This window comes from Microtus oregoni, unplaced genomic scaffold, assembly GCF_018167655.1.
Source record: "Microtus oregoni isolate MIOR12 unplaced genomic scaffold, Mior012 000029F_ref0000214, whole genome shotgun sequence".
NCBI lineage: Eukaryota > Metazoa > Chordata > Mammalia > Rodentia > Cricetidae > Microtus > Microtus oregoni.
Window position 1 is genome coordinate 5,230,876 of NW_024543088.1, and position 22,411 is coordinate 5,253,286.

The window sequence follows — 22,411 nt, forward strand, 5'->3', positions numbered from 1 at the left end:
CAGTGACACTGTTGAACTCTGACCCCTCTATTTTCCTGGCTGGCAGAGTCAGAACTGTACAACTAAACACCAGTTGTTTCACAGTGTTTCTTTGTGGTAACGTCTTTAAAGTTAATCTTGGTAATTTCTGTATGGTCTCGGGCTGGAGACCCAAGAGACATAGCTTTCAAATTGTTCTGTGACCACAGGTGTTTAGGGTATAGCTGTCACTGGTTTTTTTGTTACTGTCTGGAGTGGCTGACTCAAGACCCATATTCCCAGGCTCTAGCTGATCAATGGTATTTTAAAAAGCTCATCTTTGAGCATCTAAACACTTACTACTGCTGTGTGTATTTGTTTTTGAGTGCAAGCATTTATGCCATAGCGAGCTCATAGAAGTCAAGGGAATAGTTTCCTGGGGTCGGATCTGTCTTTCCCCTGAGCCCTGGAGGTTGCATTCAGTCCATTGGCTTGTGTGGCCAGTGCTCTTACCTGCACGGCCCTCTAGCTGCCCCACACTTTCTCCTTTTAGACAGCTGAGCCCCAGCATTAGCTGAGTGGAACTTGGAGTTTCCAGAGTCCTGGGAATACAGATGTGTATCAGCAAGTCTGGTTTCTAAACACTAGGGCTCTGTGAGTGCTGGGCAAGCATGCTCCTAAATTAGCTCTGTGCCAGTCTCATTTTCGAATTTTGATCAAAGTTATTGAACAGTGTACAATATGTTGTTGGAAACAGTCAGAAAAATGGACTTAATGTGAATTAAACTACTTGATTTTCAAACATTTGTAGTTTACTGGAGGTTGGTTTGAAGTACTAATTCAACAGGGCTGGTGTGATGGCTCAGCCAGTAAGGGTGCTTGATTTCATCCTTAGAATCCACACAGTAGAAGAAAGAGCCAGCCCTTGCCTTGGTCCTCTGACCTCTGTGTGTGGACCATGGCATGCAGACCATGGTACATGCATGCCTAATTATAGTCTCCACATGTGCAGAGCAATAAAATGTAATTAGAATACCAGTGCTGGTTTCAGTGAGTCCCTAACCCTATGGGAAAATGAAGCTGATTTGTAATTGGAGGTCATGCATGTCTCCATGAATGACCTCTGCTTTGTTGTGTGCCTGATTCCTCTCTTTCCAGGTCCTTTCTTGCTACCTTGCTACCAGGTGGGCAGCCAGCCCAGCACAGCCATGTTCCACAGTGAAGAGAATGGGTCCAAAGGAATGGATCCCTTGGTCCTTATTGATGCGATAGCTATCTGTATGGCTTATGAAGAGAAGGAGCTGTGCAAAATTGGGGAGGTGGCCTTGGCTGTGATATTTGATGTGGCCAGCATCATCCTGGGCTCCAAGGAGAGGGTAAGGGCTCCTGGACAGTGTCCTCTGAGTTTGAAGGTACTTTTCTAGAAGTTACTGGCTTTAGGATGGTGGCACCGCCTTATTCTTGGCTTGTTTCTCTCCAGGCATGCCAACTGCCCCTCTTCTCGTACATTGTGGAGCGCTTGTGCGCTTGCTGCTATGAGCAGGCCTGGTATGCGAAGCTGGGAGGTGTGGTGTCCATTAAGTTTCTCATGGAGCGGCTTCCACTCACGTGGGTTCTCCAGAACCAGCAGACATTCCTCAAAGCTTTGCTCTTTGTTATGATGGACCTGACTGGAGAGGTAGGTTGTGGGTAGCCCTGAGGCTCAGAAATGGTACTACTCACAAAGAGCTGATCTGCCTGCAGAGTCCTTGCTCTTAGACACTCTTCCCAGCTATAAGACTTTGCTTGATTTTATTATAGCATCTTTATTAGAGGGACAGCTCCTAACTCATATCTCCGGGTACCTTCCCTGTTAACCTTGGTTCAGGGTGGATCTGCAGGGAATGCTGCTTTCTGGGTACAGCAAAGTCCCCACAAGTGTGACATTGTCTTGTTTGTTAGTTTTTGATGACATCCTTTATTCATGCCACAACATGAGTGTAGAGGGCAGCTTGTGGGAGTTAGTTCTCTACCATGTGGGGATTAAACTGGAGTGGTCAGGGTGGACAGCAAGCTCTCCTTTACCCTCTGAGCCATATTGCCAGGCCCAGGCATGTCATTGGTTATTTATGAGCCCATGTACAGATCTGACTTATCCTTAAAGAATCTGGTGGGCTTGCCAGGATCTCTGTTTAATGCAAGGTCGTGTGTAGTGTCCTTTTCTGAAGGATAAACAAGAAGGACCTAGAATGAAGTAATTTTGACCCCATTGGTCCAAATGGATGCTATGTAGCGGTCTTTCTCCTTGATGGTGGCACAGTGGCTGTGAGCTCCTCCCCAGTGTCTGGAGATCTGGGAGTCTGGGGAGTAGCATTACCCTGCTTTCCTTCTAAGGCCTCTTCCACCTCCAGGTTTCCAATGGAGCAGTCGCCATGGCGAAGACCACCCTGGAGCAGCTCCTGATGAGGTGCGCAACACCTCTAAAAGACGAGGAGAGAGCCGAAGAGATTGTAGTGGCTCAGGAGAAATCTTTTCACCATGTGACCCACGATTTAGTTCGTGAAGTCACCTCTCCAAACTCAACTGTGAGGAAGCAAGCCATGCATTCGCTGCAAGTCCTGGCCCAGGTTACTGGGAAAAGTGTGACAGTGATTATGGAGCCACATAAAGAGGTAAGTTTCTGACAGGGGCAGCAGGGGTCTCTGTGCTTCACATCTGAGCTACAAGAACCACTCAGCCCATGATTCTCCGATGCGCAGATAGCTGTATATGTCCACAGTTGTTAGTAAGAACAGAAAGAAGGCTGGTTTTCTGGGTGTGTATTCACACGTGGGACTGTTGTTTTTGTGAGGTCACTCAGATGTGAGGAGCAAAACGAATGTGACACGGTCTACACTGTAATTCTAGCGTGATATGTCCTCCGCCTAATGAAAGTTTAGGCCTCTGTAATGACTTCTTGTCAGTTTTCAACTTGGCTGCTGTGGAATATGAAGGTGAGAGGTCTTTCTTTTTGGGGGGCATCTGACGAGTGGCACCCTGCTTGGTTTTCCAGGTCCTTCAGGACATGGTCCCACCGAAGAAGCACCTACTGCGTCACCAGCCTGCCAATGCACAGATCGGCCTGATGGAGGGCAACACGTTCTGTACCACGCTGCAGCCTCGGCTCTTCACAATGGATCTCAATGTAGTGGAGCACAAGGTGTTCTACACAGAGGTATGGTGTGAGAGAGTGAGGCTGATGACTGACCGCCAGCCTGTGCTCGAGCTCAGGCAGCTTCCAGAAAAGGCTTGTGCAGCTGCAGAGACACCCAGCTGTAGCCTGGCACGGCACTTGCAGCAGGTGTGTTGCTCCTGGGATCCAAGGAAGCATGGTACCCAGTATTGCCTGGCTTTGGATTAGCATCTACAGGTTACAGTCCAACTTGATTTTGAATATATGACTTATTATCATGCATGTGTGACGTGCGCCACATGACAGCTCACAACTGTCTGAAACGCCACCTGCAGAGAATACAACGCTATTCTAGCCTCCTCGGGCACCAGGCACACGTGATGCACATGCATACATTCAGGCAAACACGCGTACACATAAAAAAGTAAAAATAAAGTAAACCTTTAAAAGAAATGGTAAAGCTTGAAAGCCAGTTTTCTAAGACATGCATAGGGAGAAGGGGGAAATAGTATTAGGAAGGGCACATGGTGTTTTAGATGCTAGACATTTAGGTGCCTGTGTGCCACCGAGTGTGGATTTAGAGCTTGTGCGCTTCCCAGTGACCATTGGTGTGCCCCTATATCCTTTCCTGTACTGTTGTGGTAATAAAATAACACTGGCAAAGGACAGTATAGGGAGAAAAGGGCATTTTTAGCTCATAGTTGTGGTTGTGGTCTGTCACTGCTAGGAGCTCCAGACAGGAACTTAGTCATGTCACCCCACAGTCAGCAGAGAGAAAGGCGTGCACCCAGGAGCTGGTGCTGCCCTGATCAGGCTATCAGGCAGTTCCTAGAGGCCTGCCCGACTGAGACTCTTCCCAGTTTGAGAATTAAAGCAAATCATCGTAAGGACTGTGGCACTATGGCCTGTGGCCTGTCTGTCTGTCCTGGGGAAGCGCTAGCTGTTGTAGGATTGACAGAAAACTGGCGACACCGCAGCCAATCAGGTGTACCCAGGTGGCTTTAACTGAGTTTGACTTTGGGGTAAGGAAGCAGGGCCTCTGTTGGTTGTTGAAATTCTTTAGGCTTTGAGTTGTTTCTGGATGAATTTTTTCAGTGTGTATGACAAATTGGTGTTGAGTGCAGCTTATAATCTTTCCGTTCCCCGGGAGAAGTGGGGTGAACTGAAAGCTTCTTTTTTCTCTGTCAGCTGCTGAATTTGTGTGAGGCCGAGGATTCGGCTCTGACGAAGCTGCCCTGTTACAAAAGCCTGCCGTCCCTGGTGCCTTTACGGATTGCAGCATTAAGTAAGTGCATGCCAGTGAGAATCCAGCTGCCAAGCATAGGCTAGTCCTCTGGCATAGTCAGTCTAAAATGTCAGTCCTCAATGATCTTCTAAAGAGAGTCAGAAATTGTGTTGGTCAAGTCGTACCAACATAGTTAGGATTTAAGTCGTGTTGTCTTTAATAAGTGGGCTTTTGTTCTGCATTAAACCCTTATTCTGTGAATTTCCTAAATCAGATGTTCTAGTTTAAGAGAACTGTCATACTCACCACATAGTGCCATTTCTCTCAGCCTCAGAACCCGCCCTGTTCCTCCACCCCACCCTACCCCACCCCACCCCCTGCTCGTCCTGAGACAGGGTTTCTCAGTGTAGCCCCTGCTTGTCTTTCCTGGAACTTGCTCAGTAGACCAGGCTGGCCTTGAACTCAGAGATCACCTGCCCAGCCTCTGAGTGCCAGAATTAAAGGCCTGCTTCACCAAACCCAGCTCTTCTGTCCTGCAGCTAACAGGAGGGAGGGCTAATGGTTTGTGCCTGGTAGGATCCTTCAGAGAAGGAAATTACTGAGCTGTTTCTTGGGTGAATAATAAAAACTGTTCTCGTTTTTCTCTCTGAAGATGCCCTTGCTGCCTGCAATTACCTTCCTCAGTCCAGGGAGAAAATCATCGCCGCGCTCTTCAAAGCCCTCAACTCCACTAACAGTGAGCTGCAGGAGGCCGGAGAAGCCTGCATGCGGAAGGTGAGTGTGACCACACCTGCAGTCCTTGGGCCTGTCTGGTCAGCATGCATGGAGCTGTAGCATCTCTGCCCATGTCATACTGAATCTTGAAACACAGTAAGGCTGAGCTCTAGACGGTCAGTACTTCCTGGGAAGCCTAAATTAATGCCCTTCTCCCAAGGGCAGACTGACCTTTCCTGTGGAGTTGGTTCATTCTGTTACTTTGTCTGCCGCCTGTTTCTCTGGGTAACTTTCCTTTTTGACTAGTTTTTGGAAGGTGCCACCATAGAAGTAGATCAGATTCATACACACATGCGGCCTTTGCTGATGATGCTGGGAGATTATCGGAGCTTGACCCTGAATGTCGTGAATCGGCTGACCTCTGTTACTCGGCTCTTCCCCAATTCCTTCAATGATAAGTTTTGTGATCAGATGATGGTAAGCAAAATGGGTTTAAATTTATTCCATAATGCATTCACATTCACACTGTTGAAATGCGGAAGGTGGCTGGGTATGGTGGTGTGCTCCGTTATGTTTCCCCACTCTTGGGAGACAGACAGGTGGATTGCGGTAAGCTTGAGGCCAACCTGGTCTACACAGTGAGTTCCAGGCTAACCAGGATTACACTGTGAGACCCTGTTTCAAAAAACTTGAAACAAAAAAATTCCAAAAAGTGGAAAGCTACTCAGTTTCTCTCTCACCCCGGCACCCCCTCCTTAGGGCAGCCTATGTGTCCTTCCAGGGGTTTGGCATTTGTCATAGCACATACTTTTCAGTCATCCACATTCTTTGCCCATTAGTGCGTCGTTATATCTTATGGTTGCTCAGAGGCTTCTGCCCGGTGTCACTGAGCCTCACGAATCCTCACTCACTAGCAGATGCCCAAATAGAGTCCTTTCTCCAGCCACTGATAGAGGAATTCATGTTTATCACATTGCCCTCCTCCCTGGGGTCCCTTCAGCCACAGTAGCTGGCAGAGCCCTTGGCACTCACCTTCCTAGAATAGAACACCCTCTCCTTCCTGTCTCTTCTTAGACATCCAGGCTCTACAAAGGCCCCTCATCCCCAACCTCCACTCACTACTTTGATGAATTCGCACTGTCTTGTACACAGCAGGCTCCTTGACACTCTGGCCCACATGGAGTCTCTGTCCACCTCTCCTTCCACCCCAGTCCGGCACAGGATCCAGAGAACTGATGGCAACTGGAAAGTGCCGGGCCTGGAACTGTGTTGCCTGGGTCAGGTCTCTCCTGCTGGAGCTTAGCCTTTTGTTTGCAGAACAAGACCGCACACCTGTCACGCCTCTTGCTGGGTGATTAGTCTGTTTCTATAATGGGAGATTGTGATGCTGTTAAATACAAGGAAGTCAAGTGACTGCAGGTTGCTGCTGAAGGGCAGAATTTCTCATGAAATTGTGTCTGAGGGTGGTTTCTTTTTTTTCTCTTTTCAACAGCAACATCTGCGCAAGTGGATGGAAGTGGTGGTCATCACCCACAAAGGCGGCCAGAGGAGTGACGGAAATGTGAGTGGCTAGCTTGTTTCTGGGAGGGGTCCATGCTGCACAGCTGCTGTTGGCAGTTAACCGTGATGCCCGCCAGGCGTAGGTTACAGTTGATGTGCTGTGTGCTTTATTGCTCCTAGTGGATGAACAATCTCCGTTATGTTTCTTTACAATTTCCCTTTTACTTTTCTGTCGACCAGCATTCCAGAAGTGCGCAGTGTGGTTCCACTCTACTAGTTCCTTCTAAGCAGTGTACCTCTGTTTGTTACATAGAGGTCCTTCAGCTCCACAGCTCTTGTTTCCCTTGCTTCCTTCACTCAGTAGTTGGTCATCACTTTCTGGTGTCTAATTAATTGCCCAATAAAAACCAAGAGGTTCGTTGAGACTTAATAAAGCATTCCGTAAATGCCAGCATGGGTATTTTCTAGGAACAACGTCCTCACACCTCAGCTGGTCATTAAAAATTAAATGACTAGCACACACAGCAAATTTACATCGTCTCTAGGGGAAACTAATATAACTAAGTCTTCCTAAGTATCTGATATCTGTCCTGAAATTCTCTTGTCTCTTAAAAATGCTCATTTCTTGCTGTTTTGATTCTAAAATTGTATATGCTAATTTTCAGTGTTTTCTCTAAATGTGATACCTGGTGGGACATTTTATAGTAGCATCCCTAATTCCAGAACCCCACTTGTCATGGCTCTTGTCCCTTGTTCTTCCTTGTTGGATGTGTTGCCTCATTCCAACTTGGAAATTTTTTGGTTTTTGGCTTTACTGTCATTTGTTTTGAACGTCCTATATTCAAAGTGTTTTTTGGTGTCCTGTTCCTATTGCTTCTAAGGTGCCAGCTAAGCAGATCTCAATCAGTATTTAAAACTTCTTTGCTGTAAGGACCATTGTAAGATTTCTTACTTGTGTTTTAAAAGTCAAATAAGGTCATGTAGGAGAACAGAGAGAGCGGATGGAGCCTGAGCCCTGGAGATGGGTGCAGCCAGCCTGCTGCTTATCCTCCCATCTCGTCCCTTAGATGCTCACACAGACCTTAAAAAATAAACTGGATCTTCTAGAGTAAACATCTAAATTAACTCTCCAAAAATCAGAGGGCCCATGGGATGGTTAGCTGCTTAAAGGCTCCAGTCATGAAGCCTGACAATCTGAATTCAGTCCCTGGCACCCACATGGTGGAAGGAGAGGACTGACGACCTGAAAGTTGTCTTCTGACGTTCACAATGTCTCCTGGTGTATCCGCCATCCAATAAACGAATGTACTAAGAAATGTTTTAAGAACAAAAAAAAAAAAAAGCCAGAAATCTAATATGTAAGTAAATGACTTCTATTGACTTAAAATAATACTGTGAACTTGTATAGAATGTTATTTGGAGCTGTGGATTGAGAAGGCAGGGGTGCAGGCCAGTCCCCTTGCATGGGACATTCTCCTTGTGCAGGGCAGAGCAGTCTCTGCATTGATGGCCTTTTCCTAAGCTCAGGCCACAGCATTGGATTTCATGGCAAAGCGGATGACCATGGCTTCATCATTTCCACCCAGGGCCAGGTCACTGCTCAGCTCTTGAGCTCTTAGTTGCGATGCCATATTTGAATATATGCATAGCTGATTGAAAGATAGACACAAGCTCCTCTGCAGTTTGATTTCTGGGGATTGAGCTTTGGACAGGTTCCATGTCTGGATGGCCTTATCTTTTTGAACCTGAGCCTATACAGGACCACGTGTGGTATCTCTGCACACATGTACAGTGTTGGTCTTACAGAGATCTCTTGACCACATAACCTGTATCTGGGGATGTTCTAGTTTTTTTCTCTGTTGCTATGATAAAATACTCTGACCAAACACAGGTTAGGGAGAAAAGGATTTATTGCCATTTGTAGCTTACAGACCATTACTGAGGGAAGTCAGGACAGGAAATTGAAGCCGAAACCACGAAGGAACAGAACTTGCCGGCTTATTCCCAAACTAGTTCTCATGGTACCACCCACACTGGGCTGGGTACTCCTATATCAGTTAATCAAAGCAGTTCCTCACAGATACGCCCATAGGCCAGACTGATGTGGGCAGCCGCTCAGTTGAGACACTAGGCTGTCTCAAGTTGACAAACACCAGGGTGGAGGTGGTTACACCAATGGCCAACTGTTCTTCATGGGTTGGGGGCTTAGATATGCCTGACAGATGAGGCTGCACTGCCTGCTTCTCTCCTGCTGAGCTGGGAAAGAATTTATCTTTATTTTTATAACTCTTTCAGCACTTGACATAAAATCCTGAATTATTCACTCTGAGAAGAAAGTCTTTTTAAAGCCCATTTGCATACAACAAAGTCTTACCATTTTTCTCCTTGGGTAAGAATTCTGAAACCATGATTTTAACTTGTGGTTTAGGAAAGAGCCCCAGCGTAGAACCCTGTCCGAGGGCTGTTGACGTGTGAGGGCGGAAGGCGTGTTCCGCTTCAGTGCGTCTAACTACTGTGTGCTTTCTGCTTATCGTGCCTGTACTGTCCTGTTACCCCAATAACCCTGCCTGTCTTGGAGTATGTGAGAAGTTTCTCTGTCAATGACATCAATAGAAAAAGATGATTTTCCTCCCCATCCTCAGGAGAGCATTTCAGAGTGCGGGAGGTGTTCCTTGTCTCCATTCTGTCAGTTTGAGGTGAGAGCAACCTTCTCTAAGTCAGTTATGACTTGCAATGTGAAGAACACTTTTGAATTTTCCGTTTTCTTTTCTCCTTCCTGTTTGGTTGCCCGTGTTTTCATGCTGTGACTTTTGTTTTGGTTCAGCCTGCCATGGAAGGGGTAGAGGTGAGAACTGCAGTGCGGCTGCAGGCGGGGGTTGTTGTCGCATTTGGTTTTGCCGTGACTTTGTTAGCTGTGTTGTGATCCTGTAGTGGACAGAGTGCCTTGTGCCCTTGAGTGCGGTGACCTGTACTGTCTTGTCTGTGGCGGAGCTGTCGTAGTATCATTGCTGTGACTTGTCCGGATGCCAAGCATGTTCTCTATTAGGACGTTTAAGCCAGATCCTAAGTTCTCGTGTTTTCTGTGTGTCAGAATTGCAGTCTCTCAGTGCTAGCTAAAACCGAACAAACTCCCCTGTCCTAGCGTCCATGACAAGCGCAAGCCTCCAGCAGCCTCCTGAGAAGAAAGTCCTCACGGGATATCCAGGACTGCTACAAGTTGGGAACGATTACACCGTCTGTCACACTGACGGCTCACCAGTTCCCTCAGACTAGATAGAAGCTGACACACACACACACACACACACACACACACACACACAGAGGCTCTCTTGCATGCCCCCGCACACTGATACAGTTACAGCACTGTGTCTTTGGACAGTTGAGCCAAGCTTCCCTCCTCTGTAAAATGGGGATGATAATGCCTTCTTGCAGTCTTACAGAAAGCAAAGGAGAATTTTTCAATATTCCTACTTTAAAAAAAAAATTCTGTGGTATAAATTACCATTCTTTAATGTTACTTCGGGAGAGAATATGCTCTCTTTAAAGACTTAAATATGAAGTGGAGTGAGATGATACTGAGCGATTTATTTGCAGCTTGGTTCCTACTTTGATGTTTAAGCGCCATCTCATCCTGGCGTCAGGCTCATCCCCATTTTATCCCTAAGAGCCTCAGACACAACTCACACATGGTACATGGTGGCGTTCTGAGCTCTTCCCTTGCCCTACGACCAGGGAGAAATCCCTTCACAGCAGAAGAAAACCTGACCTGAGATTGGGGTGTGGGGCTGACCCTCAGAGCAGACCGGTACATGGTGTGCACGTGCTAGAGAGCAGAGCTCAGGAGGCCCCACACGGACAGGGCCCAGCACGGCCATTTGTCAGCTTTGTCTCCAGCCTGGCCGACAAATGCTCAGCGCCAGTGCAGTCAGAGTCTGTGCTCTCAGAACATGATGTCTTAGAAATCCACGTGATGAGTGGATGGCACTGTCACACCGTGCCTCCTTGAGAAGGGTCGGCTCTGACACTTGTCAGTGTTCTGAAAACAAAAGGCATAGTAAACACACGAGGCACACTGAGCCCTGTCCCCCAGAGACAGATGAGCTGAAGGTCGAGGGCAGTGAGTTTCCTCAAGACAAAACAGAACTGTGATGTTACAGGTCTGGTAAGTTGTGGCTTTTCCGTGTTCACTCTTTGCTTCGGTGGCCAGCCTTGTGAATGTAGCTAGACGGTAGTAGGGTCTGTAGCGAGTACTCTCCTCCAGTCACAGAACTGATCGACCTGTTTATGGTTTCTGGCTTCCTTTATTTAGGAAATGAAGATTTGCTCAGCGATTATAAACCTTTTCCATCTGATCCCAGCTGCACCTCAAACACTAGTCAAACCTTTGCTAGAGGTTGTAATGAAGACGGAGCGCGCCATGCTGATTGAGGTACGGTTAATTCTGACTAAGGATTGATTCTGATTTGCTTCCATCTATTGCTTGTAGTATTTTTGTTTTGTTATTTATTTTAAAATGTATTCACTTGACAGTTTTATACCCTATATTGTTGTATGGAGCGGGGCCCCTTGTTCCAGCCACCCGGCTAGCTTACACCGAAATAACCACACAGAAACTGTATTAATTAAAACACTGCTTGGCCTTTAGCTCTGGCCTCCTATTGGCTAACTCTCACATCTTGATTTAACATCTTGATTTCTATTAATCTGTGTTCACCATGAGGTCGTGGCATACCGGGAAAGATTTAGCATGTCTGACCTGGCGTCTCCATGGCAGCTCTCTGACTCTGCTTTCTTCCTCCCAGAATTCAGTTCTGTCTCCCCACCTACCTAAGTTTTGCCCTGTCACCAGGCCCAAAGCAGTTTCTTTATTAACTAATGAAAGCAATACAAATACAGAAGGACCTCCTACACCACTATATAATACATTCTGAGCATACCTACCCCTTTCCATCCCCCACCAATTTCATGGGGTTTTTTGTTGTGTTGTCTTTCTGTTCTGTTGTGTTTTGTGATCCACTGAGTTTGTCCTGACCACTTTCATAACCCTGTTAAAATACCCGTGTGAACTGGAGCATGGGCAAACACACCTGTGGCTGTATGGCTGATATTAGTTAGTTTTGATGTTTTTTCTTGAGTTTTTAGACTTTGTGTCTTAAAAAATAATTGAATGTGGGTTTTGCCAATTTCCTACGTGTACATTTGTGCACTACGTACCCTTTCTTCCCTCTCGCACGCCTGTCAGTTCTCCCTCCTACCTTTAGTCCCTTTTCTGTGTGTCTTTATTTATTGTAGCCCATCGAATTTAACCAGAACCAACCTAGTGACCACAGGCATGAAATGATGCACTGGAGCCTCCTGCGCTCACCAGTCATCTCAGTCATGAAGATCATGCACCTCCAGCTCACCCCATCTCCCGAAATCCATCAATAGCTAATAGTCCTACATCCATGCTGACGGTTTATTGCCAGGCTCCGCTGATAAGATCGCCACCACATGGGCTATGCCATGTGTCTCGGGGTGGGAAAGTCCTGCTAGGACTGAGCACTCACTCATCCGTTCTTCATCTTGGCGCCTTGAGCTGCCCAAGTCTCTGCGTCGCTGTTGTTAGTTATAAAGAAAAGCTTCGGTGATTAAGACTGAGAGGAGTGTTTGTCTGGGATTGTGGTCATCATGTGTCTTTTTAAAGAACAAAACAACAGCCTAGCAGTGGTGGCTCACTCCTTTAATCCCAGCACTCAGGAGGCAGAGGCAGGCAGATCTCTGTGAGTTCAAGGCTAGCGTAGTCTACAGAGTGAGTTCCAGGGTATCCAGGAACTCATAGAGAAACACTGTCTCGAAAAACTACAAAAACAAAACAATTACTGGAAAACGTCATTTTTTTTTTTGCCTGTTTGTGTGTTGTGTGGGCATACACATACCACAGTGTAAATGTGGATGTCAAAGAATAACTTGCAGGACTTGCTAAATATCCCAGGTTTTCCTTAAACTTGGAGCCATCCTTTACACTGCTGTGCCTGGCTCATTTTGTTAAAATGCTTTATTGGGAAAATTTGACAGTATAAGGATATTGGTATTAATACCTAATTATGGTGTGATTGGAGGGGCTGCCTTGTTACTATGGTGATGGCTGGAAGGTCTTTGAAAAGGATGGTGTGGGTTGCATTTCTGCTCTATGTTTTGTAGGCGGGCAGCCCATTCAGAGAGCCTCTTATCAAGTTTCTGACGCGGCATCCCTCGCAGACAGTGGAGCTTTTCATGATGGAAGCAACATTGAATGACCCCCAGTGGAGCCGAATGTTCATGGTAGGAACCTGTGCGACTAGTGGGTTCCTACAGAGCTGTCAGCCAGTGTGCTCAGCCTCGGACGGACTTGTGTTTCACCTCTGCGTATCCTGACTGTGTTTCTCAGAGGTGTGGGTGTCAGGAACATGGTTGCTATCTGATCATGTCTGCAAAGCTGCAACCCATAAGTTGGTTGGGAGGATTTTGGTGGTTGTAACAAACAAATAACAGAGTTATAAATTCATAACCACCGAAAGGTGGTGGAGCACACCTTTAATCCCAGTACTCAGGAGGCTGAAGCAGGATCTCTGTGAGTTTGAGGCCAGCCTGGTCTACAAAGTGAGTTCCAGAATAGGCTCTAAAGCTACACAGAGAAACCCTGTCTTGAAAAACCAAATAAATAATTTAAAAATAAATAAATAAATACAAATTCACAACTAGAAAGTAGGATTGCTATTGGGAACCATCACTTTTTTCTTACTGTTTGTTTATGTGTGTGTTTATGCGTGTGTTCATGCCACAGTGGATGTATAAAGTTCAGAAGACAGCTTTCAGGAATTGGATGTCACCATCTACCAGTGGGTCCCAGAACTCAAAGTCAGGTCATCAGACTCAGTGCCAGCATCTTTACCCACTGAGCTGGAATGCTGGTCCTAAAAACATCTTTTAATATTTTATAAAGATTATTTTATGTATGTGGGTGCTTTGTCTGCATGTACATCTGCCCACCAGAAGAGAGCCTGGGATCTCTTCATCCCGGTTATAGATGTTTGTGAGCCACCATGTGGATGCTGGGATTTGAACTCAGGACCTCTGGAAGGAAGAACAGAAGTGCTTTTAATAGTTAGGCCATATCTCCAGCCCAGTATATTTTTTTTTTAATTTTTTTTAACTTTTTGGAGGGGATAATGTAGCCCTAGCTGTTCTGGGATTGGCTATTCTCTGTCTCCTGAGTGCTGGGGTTAAAGCTGAGCTCCACCACTCACAGCCAGCAACAGCTTTTCTAAAACGGTGCCATGTTTTGTTTTTGTTTGCCTTTTTGAAGAAATGATCAACCAGGAATGGAAGAAATTGTATCTTCCCACCTTTGTGAGTTTGATCTGATCCAAGCAGCTTCTTCATTCTTTTGCTTTCAGAGTTTCTTAAAACATAAAGATGCCAGACCTCTGAGGGATGTGTTGGCAGCAAACCCCAACAGGTTCATCACCCTGCTGCTGCCTGGTGGAGCACAGACGGCAGTCCGCCCCGGATCACCCAGCACCAGTAACATGCGCCTGGACCTCCAGTTCCAGGCCATCAAGGTAGGGCATCTGCATTAGAGCCCAAAGCCCCTTCGCTCAGCTGAGCTGCAGGTCCCTGATACTTGCCTCTTTCTTACAGATCATAAGCATCATAGTTAAAAATGATGACGCCTGGCTGGCCAATCAGCACTCTCTGGTGAGCCAGCTGAGGAGAGTGTGGGTAAGCGAGACCTTTCAAGAAAGACACCGCAAAGAGAACATGGCTGCCACCAACTGGAAAGAGCCCAAGCTTCTGGCCTTCTGTCTGCTGAACTATTGCAAGTGGGTGCATTGGCCTCCTCTCTGCCCAAAATTCTGCACTGTGGCCTTGTCCCTAATGTTCCTCGTCTTTGGATCCTTGGATAGTGTGGTCAGATTTGTTACAGAGGGTGGACCCATGAGGACCTGAGTTCAGATCCCCAGAAACCTATAGAAATGGTAGGTGGGTGTGGCAGCCTGCTTGTAATTCATGCCTTAGAAGGCAGAGAGCAGATTCAGGAATCCCAGGGCAAACTAGCTAGCAAGATTATCCTTCACCAGTGAGTTCTGGGTTTGATTGAGAGAGATTGTCTCCACTAATAAAATAGAAGAACAATCTGAGACGATTCCAGACATTAACCTTGGTCCTCCTGCACTCTGGCAAAATCATGCCTACACATATGCATGCCACACAGTTGAAAAATGGAAAAGAAAACTGAAAAGGCACAAGTCTGAGTTCTGTATAGTTATAGAATTAACCTTACACCAACCTCTTCTTTGTCCTGGCCCTTCAGAAGGAACTATGGAGATATAGAGCTGCTGTTCCAGCTACTCCGAGCCTTCACTGGTCGCTTCCTCTGCAACATGACCTTCTTGAAAGAGTATATGGAAGAAGAGATCCCCAAAAATTACAGCATCGCTCAAAAGCGTGCCCTCTTCTTCCGCTTCGTAGAGTTTAATGACCCCAACTTTGGAGATGAGCTGAAAGCAAAGGTAAGTCCCATTGTAGACAGGAGGTGGCAGCAGGTGCTGGAGCTCCTCTTCCTGATGAGCCGCAGCTCTGCAGAGGCTCGTATAGTGAGCCTGATGAGTGGTCTTGCTGAAGCCATTGCATGAACCAGTGTGCCTTGCCGTGTGTTTAGAAATAACTTGTCTGAGGAAAGAGAGAAAGCCAGACTGAGGTTGGCACTCTTCCTCAAGTTTCAGGCTTCCCCTGGCAGTTGGCATTTGGCTGGAAGTCAAGATGAACAGTTGCTCTATACAGTGTACTTGATGGTGCAGGATGCTTCTGCTTTGCACACACTCCCTAAATAGAAGTTTGCACAGCTGTTTTGCTTTGTGTTTTTCACTCCCTAGGTTCTGCAGCATATCTTGAATCCTGCTTTCTTGTACAGCTTTGAGAAGGGGGAAGGAGAACAGCTCTTAGGACCTCCTAATCCAGAAGGAGACAACCCAGAGAGCATTACCAGTGTGTTTATAACCAAGGTGGTGTCCCCAGGAGCACCTCTGTGTGGCGAACCCCTGCAGATGGGTGAATGTGTATGCCTGTGGTAGGGGTTTGTGGGAATAAGATTCTTGGGGTTACCCTCACCAGGTGTGTATGTGTCTGTCATGTGTGTCTGTGTGTGCATACAGACAAACGGAAGTCAGAGGGCAATTTGAGGTTACCATGTGGTTTATGGGACTTCAGCTAAGGTTGTAAGCCTTGGCAGCAAGTGTCTTTATCCATTGCGCAATCTCTCCAGATCCCAAAAGAGTATTTTTAAGGTCTAATTTTAAGGATAAGACTTGTATAATCATAATAAAAATCTAAAGTGAATTCCTGCTTTCGTGTCAGGTCCTGGACCCCGAGAAACAAGCAGATATGCTGGATTCCCTGCGTATCTACCTCCTGCAGTATGCCACGTTGCTGGTGGAGCATGCGCCCCACCACATCCATGACAACAACAAGAACCGCAACAGCAAACTGCGCCGTCTGATGACCTTCGCGTGGCCCTGTCTGCTTTCCAAGGCTTGTGTGGATCCTGCCTGCAAATACAGCGGGCACCTGCTGTTGGCACACATCATTGCCAAATTCGCCATCCATAAGAAAATCGTCCTCCAGGTGCCTCACAGGACGCGCTCCTGTCTCTCGTGTTTTTATCTCTTCCCCCATGGGTACTCTGTGTTCTCTGGACAGTCTCATCTGCTCCTTTCCTCTCATCTTTTCTCAAAGCCACTAAAAATTAAAAAAAAAAAAATGGGGAGGCACCCATTCCTGCCTTATTAAAAATAGTGGATTATCTTAATAAATACTCAAAATTGTAGAAAACAAAATAGTTGAGGATGACAGGGACTGAGGAGGACAAACCAGGAGTTCATGAGACAGGTTCTAACTCTAGCCCAGGCTGTCCTGGAACTTACAGGGATCCTCCTGTGTAGTAAGGAGACTGCTCTTCCATTCCCAACCATCCAGATTGGGACGTCCAAATAGTCATACAGAAAATATATTAATTACAACACCATTTGGCCAATGACTCATGCATATTTCTAGCTAACTTTAACATCTTAAATTAACCCATTTCTGTCCATCTGTGTATCACCACGAGGCTGTGGCTTACTGGGTAAGGTTCCGGCATCTGTCTCCTCGTCTCTTGACTCCGCCTACTCTCTCTATATATTTATGTTTGAATTTCCCACCTTGCTTCACTCTAAGCCATTGGCCAAAACATCATTCACCAACCAGTAAAGCAACACATACAGGAAGACTTCCCCCATCACTCCTGCCTCTGCTGGAGCATCACCAGTGTTTATAACCAAGGGGAGCACTTGGTCAGTGTGTATTTACCTCACTGAAAATCTGTGTTGGTGTGTGGTTTTTCACACTGAAAAACTGTGAGGGTGTTAAAGGCAAACTCCACAATGTGAACCCCTATCCCAGGATGCTTGCTCTCCGTAGTGCTCTGCCCCTTTTCAGCCTTGCTCGTGTCTCCTCAGACACCCCTGCTCAGGGCACGTGACTTTCTGATTCTTTTGCGTTGTTTACTTTGTTGTTCATGTGTGTGTGTGTGTGTGTTGGAGAGAGAGAGATGTATGTGGGGGCACTTACATGCTACAGCACACGTGTCAGTCAGAAGACCACATCGTGAGTTGATTTCTTTATCTTTGTGTGGATTCTAGGGATTAAACTCAGTTGTCAGGCTTGTGTGGCTTTTGTTGTGCTGACTCATAGGCTTCTAAATCTGACCTTCCTATGAAACAACCTTAAAAATCGTTTATGTATGAGATTTTGGCGTGTGTGTGTGTTTGTGTGTGTGTGTGTACATGATATATGTGCACGTGTGTTTACATATATGTGAAGGACACACATACACACACGTCTGTGCAGTGTACACAGAGAACAGAAGAGGGCATCAGATCCCCTAGAACTAACTTTTCTTTTTCTAGGTTTTCCACAGTCTTCTAAAGGCTCACGCAATGGAAGCCCGAGCGATTGTGAGACAAGCGATGGCCATTTTGACCCCAGCGGTGCCAGCCCGCATGGAGGATGGACACCAGATGCTGACGCACTGGACCAGGAAGATCATCGTGGAGGAAGGCCACACGGTCCCACAGCTGGTGCACATTCTTCACCTCATTGTGCAGCACTTTAAAGTATGTAAAGGGACGGCAGACATGTGTGGTGCAGCCTCAGACGCTGGCTTCGAGCCCCTACTCTCGGTGTAGGAATACTGATGTGGTGTTGGCCCCTGTGTCTGCAGGTGTATTACCCGGTGCGGCACCACTTGGTACAGCACATGGTCAGTGCCATGCAGAGGCTGGGTTTCACTCCCAGTGTCACCATTGAGCAGAGGCGGTTGGCTGTGGACCTGTCTGAGGTTGTTATCAAGTGGGAACTGCAGAGGATCAAGGACCAGCAGGTAGGGCTGTTGGCCTTTGCCATCACCTCTCTCTGGGCTCCTTACATGTCTGCTGGTAGTTGGGCAGTAAAGTCTGGTGTGTCTGTTTTTTTCCAGCCGGATTCTGACATGGACCCAAACTCGAGTGGAGAGGGTGTCAACTCTGTGTCATCCATTAAGAGAGGACTGTCTGTAGATTCTGCGCAGGAGGTGAAACGCTTCAGGGCAGCCACCGGGGCCATCAGTGCAGTAAGAACTTATGCTTTCCTTGGGTCTACCTGCTGTCCTCCTGGGACTCTGCCTATATTACCCTGTTTTTTTGAGCATTCTTGAGCCAACTACTCAAAAGACAACTGGGAACTGAGAATAATCGCAGGGCACAGCACTTCCTGGAGGTCTTTCCCATTTTCTGACATTCCTCTTCACTGGCTTATACCATCAGGAGTCTGCTGGTTACTTGCAATAAAGACCACAAGAGGAAGCTGGGGTGCGGCACAGCCCAGACTCTACCAGAGAGGGGCTGAGAACAACTGGTGATGGAGCGCTCGCTCCAGTAGAGCTCAGCAGTAGAGGGAGGGGCTGGCGGCTCATATCCCTGGTCTTCCTGCACAGAAACTCCACGCATCCTCTGCACTTATTCTGCTATTGCTAACGTTTCTGCCAAGAGTCAGTTTCTTCCCTCGCCACTGGCTCCATCTTTTCACGGCCATGTTCCCTCTGGCTGGCTGTCGCATGAGTCATCACGCCTCACTGCCAGTTAGTGCATTAAGTCATGTGCCCTGCCAGGACTGTAAGGTTCACACAGCAGAGATCCTCTGCCCCCAGACTCCTTCATGCCCAGAATCTGGGAACATTTGGCAGGATGAGTCCACACTCCATGAGAGGTGCTGGCTGTGGAGTCCCTTCCCACTTTAAAGTACAGTCCTTTCCTAGGTGTTTGGGAGGAGCCAGTCCCTGCCAGGAGCCGACTCTCTTCTTGCCAAGCCCATTGATAAGCAGCACACGGACACCGTGGTAAACTTCCTCATCCGAGTGGCTTGCCAGGTATGGTACTGCAGAACCCTGCAGCGTGGAGTCTGTGACCGGGCCTGAGAGCGTGTCTGCCACCCTGGTGCCAGATGGTTCTCATACTATGTCTGGCTTCTGTTTCTGGAGCTTGCTGTATCTCAGGCTGGCCTCTAATTTACACTCCTCCTACTTGAACCTTCTGAATGCTGCAGTTACAGGTGTGTGCCACATTCAGATACCTGTGTCTTTCTTTTGGTAGGCATGTCTGCCCCCTGATTGCTCCTTTCAGTGTTAATGAAGTAATGGCATGACTTGAAAAAAAGTTACCATGTATTCAATATGTCACATAGAAGTCACAGGATAACATGTGAGAGTCAGTTCTCTTTCTATCACATGGAAATTCAGGTCATGAGGCTTGATGCCAGGCACCCTTAACCACCCAGGCACCCCAGCCCAACATATCTTACAATTTGCAGCGTCTTGGTATAGTTAAGGGATCCTGGTCAGTCAATCACTTCCTTGTTTTCTTTGCTATATAAGTTGGGGATGGTGCATAGCTCATGGCACTGAGTTGGCCAGTCTGCAGGGATCTGTGCAGCTTTTAGTTCCTTGTAGGAGTGCTTATAGCTTGGACTCACCAATCATACTGGTATTTATGTTCTCACAGAGTTGCTGGGAATCTATTTCTAAAACCTGTCATTTTGTTTTACAAAAAAGAAATTCCAAAATATGAAATTTTCCTTAGAAAAGAATTCGGAGTGGTGGTGCCATAGAGATGGCTCAACAGTTAAGGGCACTCTCTGTGCCGTGAGACTTTGTTTAATTCCCAGCGTACACATTGTGACTCACCATCTGTAACTCCAGGTCCAGAGGATTCAACCCCCTCTCCTGGCCTTTGCAGGCACTAGGCATGTGTGTTGTAGACCAACATACATGCAGGCAAAACACCCAAAGACATGAAGTCTCAAAAACGTAATTTTCTTCATTGGGGCTCGGTTCCTCAGTCCTTAAAACTTGTGAGCAAAATACTGTGTTTTGTGAAATACTAGAGATTGGCACAAATTGTGAAGAATCACGAGGTGTTCAACCGGAGATCCCTTGTTTCCTTGCAGGGCGAGGGGTTCTGTGTGCAGTTACCCCTCTTTGAGGAGTAGAGACCCTGCTCTCAGTTACTGCAGACCCTGCTGCAGGGGAGTGGGAGTGGGAGTGTGTGGGTGAAGAGGCCCAGAGGGAGGAGGAAAACCAGCTGTCGGAAGATGCGTGGGTGCAGGGACATTTGAGAAAACAGCGTCGCTGATCTTCCTGTACCTGTAAGCTGGTGTTCAGTGACCAACCACTTGGCATTTTGTAGGTCAACGACAACACCAACACCGCAGGGTCACCTGGAGAGGTGCTCTCTCGTCGCTGTGTGAATCTTCTCAAGACCGCTTTACGACCGGATATGTGGTGCAAGTCCGAGCTCAAACTACAGTGGTTTGACAAGCTGCTGATGACCGTGGTAGGCATGGGCTCTGTCAGTCGGTGCCGTCACCTGGCTGGGGACATCTCTGCTGGGCCTGAGTCTAAAACTTGAGCTTTAAGATGTGCCTACTCTGACTTGGGACTCGATGAGCATGGCTTTGACCTTCTCTCAGTCAGCCCAGAGTGCTTAGACTAGATCAATGGTGTCTTTCATATTTCAAGGCATACCTGTCTTCTCTCTTTCCCTTCTTTTTTTTCCTTATTCGTCCCTTTCCTCCCTTCCCCCCTTCCTTTCTTCTTTCTTTCTGTCTTTTTTACACATCTTATGTTGACTTCGCTGATGGCTTGGTATAACTGTTGTGGCTGACTAACCTGACACTCTTTACAATAAGTTACAATTTGTAAAATATTTTCTCAATGGACTAAGCCCTGAGTAGACTCAGCGTAGGCAGCTGATGAGTTGGTTCCATTCCGGATTATCTCTGTGTCTTGTTTACCTGGAAACCTTGATCCTTGGGTTTTTCTGATGGCAGCAAAAGCCGGGATCATGTCGCTGCCATCTAAGATTCCCTTTGTCCAGTTGTTTGATGGAATTCAAAAGCTTTCACTCTTGGACTTAAAAGACCTGGCATAGATATTTGCTGTTTGGGTCCACAAAGAATTAAAACACTGCTGTCATAGGTTTAAAAGGCTGTTACAGGGGGCTCATGGTACAAACCGAAGGTCCCATTCTTAATGGCTGTCCAAATTCCTCATTGCCCTTCTGAAAAACTCACTGGCTTTCTGGTTATAGCCCAGTTCACAGACAGCATTGCTGTGTTCCCGGGCAACTGCTGGGACCTAACTGTACATACATGATGTGTGTAAACTACAGGAATGGAAGTTTCCAGAAGCCATGCCTATGCTTCCTGCAAACAGTTTTTATTTTTAGTAATACAACCATCTAGTACATTGGTTACATGATACAATTTGAAAAACATTTCCTTGGCCTGGATTTTTGTATCTTGAGTAAGTAGGCCAACAGAAGCATTCTGATACCTTTCCGTTTTAGAGCAAACTTAATGACATTTTAAAGAGGTTTGACTAAATTTGAGATCACATTCTGTTTAGGAAAGTCCTGCTGTGTGTGGTGGCTACATGCTGTGACAGCTGTACCCATCTTCATTCTTCACTGGCTTTTTACTTCGTTCCAAATACTTGATGACATCCGGTTTCAAAGCTGTGGATTTGCATCTCTCCACTTACTTCACCTGAGAGTGGCCTGTTTTCCCATTGCAGGAGCAGCCAAACCAGGTGAACTATGGGAATATCTGCACAGGACTGGAAGTGCTGAACTTCCTGCTAACTGTGCTACAGTCACCAGCCATCCTCAGTAGCTTCAAGCCCCTGCAGCGGGGCATCGCCGCCTGCATGACCTGTGGGAACACCAAAGTGCTGCGAGCCGTCCACAGCCTCCTCTCTCGCCTGATGAGCATTTTCCCTACAGAGCCAAGTAAGCAACCCTTCCCTCATGCCTCTCCTTTGCCAGAGACTGTTGGGCCTGGGACTGTTGCTTGAGAATGCTCAGTAATGAGAACTATATTCTGTTTTACTCCTGACTTTACTTTTTTGTTTTGTCTCTGAGATAGGGTTTCACTATGTAGCTCAGGCTGGTCTCGAACTCTGAGACCTGCCTACCTCTGCCTCCTGAGTGCTGGGAATAAAGGCATGCACCACCATGACCAATCTCTCAATCTCTTTTAAAACATTATTTGACTTGAAAATTTAGCAGTAACGTGTTATTTTGTTTCTTCTCTGAAATTCATTTCTTCATCTGCTGGATTTGTTTTTCAGATATTTATTTAAGGGAAGTTAGGTTGAGGTATCAGAACGAACATTGAGCAGCTGGTTCCTTGAAATTGTGCATGTTCTGATTAAGTGTACTTAGAGCTGTCAGGATGAGAGTTGCCCTCACTGGCATGACCACGAGGCGCAC

The 22,411-nt window shown here is 46.8% G+C and overlaps 1 protein-coding gene across 12 annotated transcripts in view; it reads left to right on the plus strand.

Moving 5' to 3' along the window:
* LOC121464774 (transformation/transcription domain associated protein) overlaps nucleotides 1–22,411 on the plus strand; it is a 102,954-nt gene that overhangs the window by 35,726 nt on the left and 44,817 nt on the right. For 8 of the 12 annotated variants that reach the window (XM_041677859.1, XM_041677865.1, XM_041677861.1 and 5 more), the window contains exons 24-46: nucleotides 1,117–1,334; nucleotides 1,439–1,636; nucleotides 2,349–2,609; nucleotides 2,990–3,151; nucleotides 4,298–4,394; nucleotides 4,987–5,108; nucleotides 5,355–5,525; nucleotides 6,541–6,609; nucleotides 9,191–9,244; nucleotides 9,373–9,393; nucleotides 10,858–10,977; nucleotides 12,732–12,851; nucleotides 13,967–14,131; nucleotides 14,211–14,392; nucleotides 14,884–15,082; nucleotides 15,446–15,574; nucleotides 15,927–16,193; nucleotides 17,516–17,722; nucleotides 17,830–17,988; nucleotides 18,085–18,216; nucleotides 18,901–19,011; nucleotides 20,327–20,473; nucleotides 21,715–21,928. In XM_041677859.1, coding sequence (XP_041533793.1) covers nucleotides 1,117–1,334; nucleotides 1,439–1,636; nucleotides 2,349–2,609; nucleotides 2,990–3,151; nucleotides 4,298–4,394; nucleotides 4,987–5,108; nucleotides 5,355–5,525; nucleotides 6,541–6,609; nucleotides 9,191–9,244; nucleotides 9,373–9,393; nucleotides 10,858–10,977; nucleotides 12,732–12,851; nucleotides 13,967–14,131; nucleotides 14,211–14,392; nucleotides 14,884–15,082; nucleotides 15,446–15,574; nucleotides 15,927–16,193; nucleotides 17,516–17,722; nucleotides 17,830–17,988; nucleotides 18,085–18,216; nucleotides 18,901–19,011; nucleotides 20,327–20,473; nucleotides 21,715–21,928 — 3,525 coding nt within the window. The remainder of the gene's footprint in view (nucleotides 1–1,116; nucleotides 1,335–1,438; nucleotides 1,637–2,348; nucleotides 2,610–2,989; nucleotides 3,152–4,297; nucleotides 4,395–4,986; nucleotides 5,109–5,354; nucleotides 5,526–6,540; nucleotides 6,610–9,190; nucleotides 9,245–9,372; nucleotides 9,394–10,857; nucleotides 10,978–12,731; nucleotides 12,852–13,966; nucleotides 14,132–14,210; nucleotides 14,393–14,883; nucleotides 15,083–15,445; nucleotides 15,575–15,926; nucleotides 16,194–17,515; nucleotides 17,723–17,829; nucleotides 17,989–18,084; nucleotides 18,217–18,900; nucleotides 19,012–20,326; nucleotides 20,474–21,714; nucleotides 21,929–22,411) is intronic. The other 4 variants (XM_041677867.1, XM_041677870.1, XM_041677869.1 and 1 more) reach the window with 1 other exon arrangement.